At 39.1% G+C, this 11,348-nt stretch overlaps 2 protein-coding genes across 2 annotated transcripts; one reads left to right on the top strand and one right to left on the bottom strand.

The window, feature by feature from the left end:
- Positions 1–542: 542 nt before the first annotated feature.
- On the top strand, positions 543–4,770 carry LOC140782882 (uncharacterized). Its single transcript, XM_073129731.1, has 8 exons — positions 543–825; positions 923–1,015; positions 2,870–2,948; positions 3,078–3,156; positions 3,270–3,309; positions 3,368–3,520; positions 4,073–4,210; positions 4,389–4,770. The coding sequence occupies exons 1-8, from the start codon at positions 719–721 to the stop codon at positions 4,660–4,662; spliced, it is 963 nt and encodes a 320-aa protein (XP_072985832.1). The 5' UTR covers positions 543–718; the 3' UTR covers positions 4,663–4,770.
- Positions 4,771–5,488: 718 nt separating this feature from the next.
- On the bottom strand, positions 5,489–6,454 carry LOC140781427 (mitogen-activated protein kinase kinase kinase 20-like). The gene has a single exon (XM_073127382.1). The coding sequence runs from the start codon at positions 6,452–6,454 to the stop codon at positions 5,489–5,491; it is 966 nt and encodes a 321-aa protein (XP_072983483.1).
- Positions 6,455–11,348: the final 4,894 nt, after the last annotated feature.

The following is an 11,348-nucleotide window of genomic DNA, read 5'->3' as shown; positions in this document are numbered from 1 at the left end:
CCTTCATTTCCTCATATATGGCTCTGTTTTTTTGCCACCAGGTGAAGCACCGCTCACTAGCCAGGCAGCCACCAGCCCATTGCATGGAAGCCCCTTAGTGAAGCACCCCCTCACCGGCTAAGCAGTCAGGTAGCCACCAAATAACTATGCCAACTCCTTGCATAACTTTTTTTTATTCTCGAATATAACTCCTTATTCTAAAATATAACTCATTATTTCGGAATAACGACTAAATACTATAATATCTTCATTCTAGAATACAATGATATTTATCAAATTTATATTTTATACAACGTACTAACTCAATTACTAATTGATATATATTCTAGCAACTTACTTTTTTTAAATTAAATAGTATTTATAATAATTTTATAAAAAATATATTTTTTCCATCTCTTTGTTACTTTATATTATATTAAAAATAATTATTACAAACTTATTCTAAAATATAAGTGAACACGGTAGTAATTATTTCTAAAATAAAGCCCTAATTTTTAGTAATAACAAACATGAAGATCTATCCTAGAATTTACAGTAAATTTGGCCAATAGTATAACCGACTTGAGTGCACATTCGTCCTTTGGGGAAGAAGCCGACAGGTCTGATCTCAATTCTGTCACGAGATGGAGGCGATTCGCATCGTCTCGTCTCGCGGCAATTCCCGGCGAGTACTTCGCCTAGGAGGATTCGCCGCCCGGCAACTTCTCGTGTTGTGCCAATGGCGGCGGTGGCGGCGATGTCGGAATTGGGAGGCAGTCGTATGTTCGTGTTCGGGACGGGATTCGTCGGCCGATACGTATCGGAGCGCTTGATCCAAGAGGGATGGTAACACCTCTTCCTCTTTGATCGGTTCCAATCTTGCTACTGATGATTTCTCATGCGTAAGATTTGAGATTTAAAGCAATCGATGTTTGACTATTAGGGAAGTCTCTGGGACCTGCACTAGCGCTGCGAAGAAGAAAGAACTCGAGGATATGGGAGTTGGTGCTTTCGTCTTTGATGCAAGAAATAGCAAGTAGGCCTTTCTTGGGTTTTCGTTGAATCTGCTTTGAATAGTTACATTAACAATTATTTTGCATAAAATTGAGTTAGTTTAGTGTGCAGTTATGCTGCTAAAAGGAAGTAGCTTTCTTTCAAACTTTAGGGTAACAAGGAGGTTTGATATTTCCTGATCTTATCTCAAATAAGTGCAGCGGGTATACCATAAGACCAGAACATGATCTTAGTTTTCTCCTAAAACTAGGAATGGAAACTGAAGCATGTTTCGTTTGGTCTGAGGTGATTTGCATCAAGGCTATGGAACTGAAACATTAATGATTTAAGGTAGATTTTTCAAATATTAAAAAAGTTTCTGGTTTTTTTTCTTCCCTGAATTTTATAATTAAAACAAAATGTATTCCAACTTTATTCTTTACATTCTTTAACATTGTCTATTTCATTTTGTCATATGACATGTTCTTTGTATCTATTTCATGCAATTCAATGCACTTAAAATTTCTGAACAATAGGTAGTTACATGTACTAGAGTGCAAGTGTGCAATACATTGTAACTCTTTGGACTTCCATTACTGTACTAACTTGGACTGGTCAATAGGTGAGTATTCTGAACTTTGTTCTGTGAATTATCTTTTTTCTAACAGAACTTATTCCCTTCTGATTTTGGCTGCTGCAATTAGCGCTCGGTGCTCAATGCTCTGTGCTTGCTGACTTGAATCTTTGATGTAACTTGATCTAATTTGTCAATCAGCAACCTTGCCTAATGCAAGGTTCCAAAAATCGGTATCGGAATCGGGATCGGCCGTCCGGAAAAACGATACGTATCGGCCATATCGGTCGTATCGGCCGTATCGGCCACTTGTATCGGATCGGACTATTTTAATTAAATAAAATTCTAAATATTATTAAAAATGTTGAGAAATTTTTAAAAATTTAGAAAAATTATAAGAAAATAAGAAATAATAATTACTCACATATAAAGCCTAAAAAGTAAAAATATCTTTTTCTCCCTCTTTTCTTTCTTATCCCTCTAACTATTAGTCTAAAGTATCAATTCTCTCCCATACTTTTTTTAATCTTTTTCTTTCTCTCTTTTTCACCTTTTTTTTAATCTTTCCCTCTCTCGCACTCTCTCTTCCTTTTTCCCTCTCTCTTTCATACCCTCTTTTTTTTATCTTTCCCTCTCCCTCACTCTCTCTCCCTTTTTCCCTCTCTCTCTCGTACCTTCTTTTTTTTATCTTTCCCTCTCCCTCACTCTCTCTTCCTTTCTCCCTCTCTCATACCCTCTTTTTTTTTATCTTTTTCTCTCCCTCACTCTCTCTTCCTTTTTCCCCCTCTCTCTCTCATACCCTCTTTTTTTTATCTTTTTCTCCCTCACTCTCTCTTCCTTTTTCCCCATCTCTCTCTCATACCCTCTTTTTTTTATCTTTTTCTCTCCCTCACTCTCTCTCCCTTTTTCTCCCTCACTCTCTCTTCCTCCTTTTTCTCTCTCTCCCCCCTCTCTCTCTAGCTGCTGTTGACAGCAGTTGACAGCTACTGCAGACACCGCCTGCAGTAGGCAGCTGTCTGCTGCAGCCGCCTGCAGCAGCAGCTGTCTGCTGCTGCTGCAGGTGTACAGGCCGAAACTGAGTGGTTTCGGCCTGGATCGGGATCGGCTATAGCCGATCCCGATCCGTTTCGGCCGATCCCACTCGGGATCGGCCGAAACTGGAATCCTTGGCCTAATGTGTTCTACACATCAATAAGATACATATCTTGTATGTTTATGCTCATTGACTGCTTTATTTTCAGTTCAACTCTTGTCATTAACTTTTATCTTAGTAACTTTTCTTTTATCTTGTACTATTTGTATTTTGTATTTTTGACTCTCTAGGTTGACAGACCTCCACGCTTTGCAGCATGCGACTCATTTGCTCATTTCCATCCCAACTATGGCTGGAATTGGTGATCCTGTAAGTTAACTTTTACCCCAAACATGTTCTCATCTTTGGAATGCTTTTTGTTTTTCAATAGAGCTTGCTTCTAAATGCCATTTTAGTGAATGGCCATAAGCATGGTGATCTCTAATTTCTTTTTTGTAGTTGCTCTTTCTACATGAGGACTTGGAAAGTACATTGAGACAGGGAAATCTTCAATGGCTATGCTACCTATCCTCAACAAGTAGGATTACATCTAACTACCCTGCCATATTTTTGAGGACTTTGCGTTAGATTGTTTTATAAACAAGGTTGTGCGGAACAAAGCAGAAAGTCCATTCTAATATTTCATGGCAGGTGTTTATGGAGATTGTGGAGGTGCCTGGGTTGATGAGGAGTAAGAATATATGTTGTGCTGAAAATTCATTATTAACTTTCTAATGATGCATATTTAGAAATGCAGCTTGGTGTGATTTCATTCGTTCATCTTTTGTGCAGTCTGCAAAGTTAAGATATACAGCAGAAAAAGGGTGGCTTCAATTAGCGAATCAACTTGGTCTTTCTGCTTACATATTTCGACTAGGAGGGATATATGGTCCTGGAAGAAGGTTTGCATCTTATAACCTGACAATCTCTTCCCCGATTTTTTTTCTCTTATTTAAAAATTGGTTATAAGTTACTCCTTCAGTCCCAGAGACCAGGTCAATGAGCCAAGGATATAAGGTAGATATTTTTGGCAAATTGCAAGGTGTGTCTCTTAATTGTGCTTGATCCCTGCATACCAACATACACTTGTGGTACATTGCATACCCATGCTTCTTCTACAGATTTCTTCCAATATGCCTCGCCACATATTTATAGCCATGAAAATGACTCCATTGTGACATACGAGGGCTGCTATTAAGTATAAATGGGCTTTGATGTTATTACCAACTGACTGGAGTATTGGACTAATTGAACTACTTCTCTGGGTATCCTTTCAATTGTGTGTGCACTTGCTAGCTTGCTGTGAAGTTTCTTGTTCTATGAGTCTATTAGATGGAGGTTCTTGCATTGCTGCTAGTCGCCGTTTATGTTTTACTTTATCTTGCAAGTTTTCGTAATGACTCAATATTTGTCATGGCTTCTATCATTATAATGATTCAGTATCATTGTTCCAGTGCTCTGGACACCATCATTAGAAGGAAATCCTTGTCAGAAGGGCAGACGTTGAGAGAGTCCAGGTATTACACAGCACGGATCCATGTTGCGGACATCTATCGGGCAATTAAGGCTAGCATGAATGCTCCACTTTCAAGGTGTGTTCCATGTTTTTATAACCAGACTTCTCTCATCTTTATACCCCTCTGGACATGCTCCTATTGGAAAACAATTTCTACATTATAGTGGGCTTTTTTTATTCTTTATTCTCGTTCAGGGAGGAATAGTTCAGAAAAAATGTACATGGTTTGCTAATAACATTATTGTTTCTTTTAGGAAAGTATACAATGTCGTGGATGATGATCCAGCCCCTCGAGCTGAGGTGTTTGCTTTCGCTCAGACCTTGATAGAGAGAAAGTATCCTGACATGATAAGAAACTTAAGAGTTGCTGCTTTACCTGATACAAGATCAACATCTGAAAATACTAGTGATGAGAAGCGCGTGTCCAATGCACGTTTAAAAGATGAACTTGGTGTTACATTGCTATATCCAACGTATAGGTCTGGTCTACATAGTATTATTGGTATGTGGTTACCTGATTCTCCTTAGCCTTAAAGATGTTCTTTGAATCAGGCTTCACAATCCTTTTTTATCCTATATAACACCAGTCAATAATAACAGTGGAGATTTTATAATTAAATTAATTAGCTTGTCAAATCTGGTGAGCAGTTTCCTGTCCTTGGCTCTCTCTTCATCCTCGTCTACCTCTCTTTTTTGCTGGTTCTCTCTATCTATACTGCTGTTTTCTAATTTGTCTCCCTGATTACGAGAAGTAAAAGAAGAGCAAAGAAGTGCACAACTTTATTCTCTCTAACTATTTATCTCCTTACTGCTGCAGACGTTTCCTTGATTAAGAAGAATTGAAGAAAGCTAGCTAGAATCAATGAAATATCACCCTTAACGCCCCTATCTTGCTTGGGAGACCTTTAAACCAATATATATATATATCAGGAATTAAATTACATTTGCCTGAAAGCTAGCTAGAAACGACCAATTAATTAAAATTAGTGAACAGGAACTTAGCAGTTCATGAAAAGAAATAAAGACTGCACTTATACTCAACTAGATGATGCATGCGTGATATGTAATATTTTACAAACTATAATTATCCAAGATAATTTGCAAATTATGTACATATATATACAGATCGAATCTGTCTGAATTGTAACAGTGAATTAATTCCTGACCAACAAAAGATCGTGTATTCATAGAAAATCTTGATCAACAAATTAATGTACATATAACAGAACATCTCAATTAAGGGGCTTTCAGATCCACCAACTTGTATTATATCTACAAAATATACAACAAATTAAACAATGGGCAAACTATATACATTCGTCCTCCAGATTAAAGAATTAAACCATGGATTAGGCTATACAAAGCCATGCAGCGGAGTTGCCACCCTACTAAACTTATCTCCCCCATGCTTCGAACCATCAGAATTACGCTCGTGGAAGCACGAGCATTGCATCAATAACGCAGACGCCTCCATCGGCCTCAAACCATCAGCCGAGACGAACGGATGCTCCAACAGCATCTCAGCCGTCCATCGCCTCTCCGGCTCGTTCTCCAGACACCTCCTCAGGAAATCCTTCCCCTCCTCCGACACCGCCTCCGGTATCTCCGCCGACAGATCCCCGCGTCCAATCCGAAACAACATGGCGGGCAGCTCCATGTTGCCCGGGAGCTTCCGCGCCGGCTCCCCGGTCAGCATCTCGACGACGGTGCACCCGAGCGACCAAATATCCGCTGGCTTCTCGTACTCGTTGCGCTTCACGCCCTCGGGGGCCACGTAGAGCGGGGTGCCTCTGATCAAGATGCCATGCGACCTCTCTCCGGACCTCTTCGCCAGCCCGAAGTCGGTTATCTTCACCTCGTCGGAGCTCCACACCAAGACGTTATGCGGCTTGATGTCGCAGTGCACGTAGCCCTTGCGGTGTATATGCGCCAAACCCTTGAGTAGGGATAGGGTGAAGCGTCTCACTTGGCTCTCCGAGAAGGCGTCTGAGCCGGCGGACTTCATGCAGTCGTAGAGACTTCCAGAAGGAGCGTATTCCAGGAAAATGCTGTAGGCCTCCTCGCCGAATTCGTCGACGGCGTGATCGTCGCCCAAGCAGCGAACGATTTCAGAGCAGCCGTCGAGATATTCCAAGATTTGCTTCTCGCGCTTCAGCACGGAGGATGAATCAGAAGATGTCGAGGACTTCATGGCCATCAACTTGACAGGAACCAAGTCCCCGTCGCCGCCGTCGTCGTCGTCAACGATCATTGCCAAGCTGACGGTTGAAGTGCTTCCACTCCCCAGCATTGCACCTCTCTTCCATTTTCTCGAAACCATTGCTAACTACCAACTAACTCTTCTCTCCTCCAGTCTATTACTAGCATCAAATCCTAATCCGAATTCCACTCTTATTGGACGGATTTCCGCGTCGTATTCTTTTTTCCGCGTATTTGCATGCTTTTGCCGTTATCCGATGGTAATGTAACTAAATTTTCTTCACAAATAATAAGAGATAAGTAATAAAACCGTTATGCACATAAAATCTCCGCCGTTGGAAATCTACTTCTCGCTTGATTTGATTTCATTAATTGACATTGAAATCTAACTTCCTACTGCCACTCGGAAAGCTACTTGGCAGTTACTATTCTCCGACCGTAACTATAATTAACTCGACAAGCGTTCTGTAGCTATCGTATCAACTGATTGTTCATTTAAAAGGAATTTTAATCTATTAATAAATCAAGGGATGGAATAGATAATTAGGAAGTGAGAGAGGGCAGTTAGGATTTTAAAAAATGGTTGACCTCTCCGTACATCTATAATTAATTTAAGGCTTTTATTTTTATTCACTTCTAATATTACTTCCTACTCTAATACGTGGCTCCACCTACTGCTACTATTAGTAGGCCTCTTAAAAAAGCCCATTGGCTTGTGAGGCTTGTAGGCTCGGCTCGAGCTCTAAATGAGCTGAGCCGAGTCCAAAAATCATGCTCGAAAGATTTATTGAGCCGAGCCAGCACTAGCTCGCTTAGGCTCAACGTGATTAGGTATATATATATATATGTATGATTTAGAACCGTTGGATTTAAGATCCAACGGTTGATATGATATATATATATAAATATGAAGAAAGCCCTAGCTTTCTCTCCAAACCTATTGCTCATCTGCTCATCAGTCATCATGCTCAACACTGCTCAAAGCCCTAAACCCTCCACCGACCCTCTTCTCCACCAGATTCTCCGGTCACCAAAGGTGACCATCACCTTCTTCTTCATTGAGGCACCGACCGATGGTGATTATCTCTATCTTCATCATCGAGGTGTCAATGGCCAATCCTCTCTAGTCTCCACCGAACCATCAAAACCCCATCTTCACCACTGAGGCAACACCGACGGGAGTCAACGACCATGTCCTTCACCATTGACCCTCTTCTCCACCAGCTACTCCAGCCACCAAAAGCGACCATCGCCTTCTTCACCACCGAGGCGCCGATCGACGACGATCATCTCTATCTTCCCCGCTGAAGCATCGACGGTCAATCCTTTCTAGTCTCCAACTGATCATCTCTATCTTCACCATTGAAGCGACACCGACGGCAAGTCAGCGACTATCTCTTTCTTCACCACCAACGGCAACCACCTCTATCTTTATCGTCGATTCTAAATCCATCTCATCCTCCAGACCTGCACCGCTCAAGGTCAGTCAATAATTTTTTTTATGTTCAGAAATGCAATGGAAAATTTGGAGGATCTGATTGCTAATCTGATAAGATCCTCACTTGATCATTTAATTTAATGTGAGATGAAATAATTTGTGATCCATTGTTCAAACTAGGACAATGAATTTTTTATACAGTTTGATCTAATGTTTAATAAATTTCATGGATGTTTATTGAAATAGACCATGGGTTAGCCGAATCATGTATTGTTATGGGTGTCAAAATAAAAGAGCGGCTTGAGCTCGGCTCGATTGAAGCCCGGGCTCGACTAGGCTCGACTCAAGCTGAGCTAAGCCTAAGCTCAAAATTAAGGCTCGATTTAAATTTTGAGCCGAGCCTGAGGAGGCTTGCTCAAGCTCGGCTCGGTAGGCTCGTTTATCTCAAAAGACAATTCAAATAGGTGTCAGATAACAGTGGCAATAGTAGATTAGGGTCAACATTTTGGCTAGCCTGCAGCAAGCTAAGCTCGCCAAGACTAGGCATGGTCCTTATTTACTAGATATTGATGGGTAAGAGTAGAAGTACAATATATATTTAATGCTTAGAACCTGTGGTTGTTCTTTTCAATTGCATACCTCACCAATCGAAGGAATATTTTATTAAAACAACTCCTACTTCTACGGCCTCCTCATCCTCCTTCGACAAGTTGCCTCCTCATTTGGCCTCTTCCTCCTTTGACAAGTTGCCGCCACTGCCTCCATCTCCTCTTCCTTCGGCAAGCCGTCGCTGCCTCCATCTCCTCTTCCTTTGGCAAGTCATCATCGTAGCCATCTCTTTTGGCAAGTCTCCACAGTCGCCGCCTCCATCGACCTCCTTCCCTTTCGGCAAGCCATTGTCGTCGCTACCTCCTCCTCCTCCAATCAAGCTCGGACCCAGGCTCAAGCTCGACTCGAGCTCGGCCTGGCTCGAACTCGGGCTCAGCTCAATTTGAGTTGAGCCGAGCCTGAAGAGCCTAAGCTAGATTCGGCTCGCTCAGGCTCGGCTCGTTTACACCCCTAGTTAATTACTTATTTTATCCCCTAAGATGAACAAATCTCAGCTTCTTTTGTCATGAATTTGCTAAATTTATAAATATAATCTTGGTTATTCCAAATGCAAAACATTTGTAATTCTATATGTATTTTATATTTTTGTAGTTTGATTTATTACAATTTGATGTAATGTTTAATAAATTCCATGTATGTTTATTGAAATAGACTATGGGTTAGTCAAATCATGTGTTGTTAATGGTTAATTACTTCTTTCATCCCCTAAGATGAACAAATCTTAACTTCTTTTATCATGAATTTGCTAGATTTATAAATATAATCTTGATTATTCTAAATGCAGAACATATGTATGTATTTTATATTTGTTTTTATCTATTTTGAATTTTATATTTGTTTTTATCTTGTCTGTATGTATGAACATCTATTTTTCGTACAGTGATTAAATTACTAGCATATTTTCTTCATGTTTATTTTATTAAAAATTTTGTTATTTTTTTAGATGTCTGTCATTCTTTATTCATCTGAACAATCTATGACTTCAATTGTACTTGAAAAATATCTAAATACTGAAAATGAGGAAATAGAAAAAGTGCAACTAGAAAATGATGAGCTACCCAAGAATATAGTTCTAATGTATAAAATATGTCATCAAACATATCAAGGCTTCAATCTTCAAATAATAAGAGACCTATTACAAGGATTACTTCAGAATTTGATAAATTTCTAAGGTCTACTAGCACCACAAGACCTATTAAATCAGAATTGGATATAAATTTGTAGGAGCCAAATGAAACACATGATACTAGCACTTTTGATATATTAAATTGGTGAAAAATGAATACATTAAAATTTCCTATTATGTCTAAGATGGCTCGTGATATTCTTTCTATACCGATCACTATAGTAGCATCAGAGTCTAACTTTAATGCTGGAGGAAGAGTGTTAGATGATTATCGAAGTTAATTGACTCCAAAGGAAGTGGAAGCTTTGGTTTGCACTGGGAATTGGATTAGAGCTACTCAAAAGATAATGAAATGTCCATATGTAAGTTTACTACAAATTAGTACTTTAATTTTCTTTATTTTTGTTGTTATAATTTACAACAAAAAGTTAAACCTTTTTTTCAAGAAGAACAAAATGAAGAAGAGGATCTCCATATTTACTTGTTAAATTATTCATCACATGTCTAGTATTAGTGTATTACGCTGATATTTATTGAACTTTACTGATGTTAATAATTTTGTAGAAGTATTAATTATTTTCTTTGACTAATTTTTTTTAATTACTTGTAGAGGAAGATGGCACTAATAATCAAGGTTTATTAGTGGCAATATGGAGTATAAATGTGCAATGGAGCCTTGCTTGTTTTGTAGTCCTTGTGGAAATTTTTTGAATTATCATTTGCTTGTAATCTTTGAGGGGATAATATTTAAGTGATCAATTGCTTGTACTTATAAGCCTTGTGGGGATAATTTCAAATGTTCATTTGCTTGTAAGTTGTAACCCTTGTGGGGGATATTATTACTTTTTGTTGGTTTTTATTTATTGGTTTTTTAATCTTTGTAGGAATATGTTTTACTTGTTACTTGTAGGTAACTAGGTAAGTGATCAGTGGTTTTAATTTATTTTTGTACTTATCACTATAAGTTTGTTTCAAGCTTCAATTAAAATTTTTAAAGTCAGTTTTTTTATTCTCATATTTAACTGTAAAGCCCATGATAAATATACCCAGCCCATTCAGCCCACGAGCTGGCAAGCCAAGCTCGAGGCTCGTCGAGCTGGGCTCGAGTTGAACCGAGCTGAATTTCTCCAACTCGAATCGAGCTCGAGTTGAGCTTGAGCCAGAGTAAATATGCTATCGAGCCAAGCCGAGCTGGGTCTAGCTCGCTCAAGCTCGACTCGTTTACACCCCTAACTATTAGGCCTCGCCAATCTATCTATACTCTTTTTAAATTTATCTTTAGGTATAAAGACATAAATAGTCTCTTAAAATGATCATGTCCAATGCCAGATTTATTTTCATGATTTTCACATTAATATCCTCTAAGTTACTTTTTGGCAATTAGGAATTAAAAATCTAATAATGTAATAGAGAAAATGACAAAAGTACCATTGAATAAGAGAGATAATATGATATGACTCAGTCATAATGGCTCCACTCGCAATATTTGGTTCATTGGGATGAGCCTATTTATCTAGTTGAATTTTTGCTTGAAGAAATAAAGTTTTTTTTGCTGGGGGCGTTCGAATGCAATAGACCGCATTCGAACGCTTGCACGTGTTTATAAAAATAGAGAACGTAAATTGTGCGTTCGAACGACCTCGAGCCTGTTCGAATGCGGCTGTTCGAATGTCTACACACGTTCGCAACGACAAAGAACTATATTTGCGCATTCGAACGCACCACGGCAAAAATTGTTGGTTTGTTAGGGTTTTAATTTAGTTGTTTGGGTTCTAAGGGTGAGCATCTATAAATATATGAAGGAAACCCTAATTGGAGTTTATTTGATAATTGCAACGGCAT

The sequence above is a fragment of the Typha latifolia genome, chromosome 2 (genome assembly GCF_019914945.1).
Source record: "Typha latifolia isolate L0001 chromosome 2, TyphaL0001v2, whole genome shotgun sequence".
In the NCBI taxonomy this organism is placed as follows: Eukaryota; Viridiplantae; Streptophyta; class Magnoliopsida; order Poales; family Typhaceae; genus Typha; species Typha latifolia.
The sequence above is the reverse complement of the archived record's forward strand: the minus strand, read 5'-3'. Positions and strand labels throughout refer to the sequence as shown.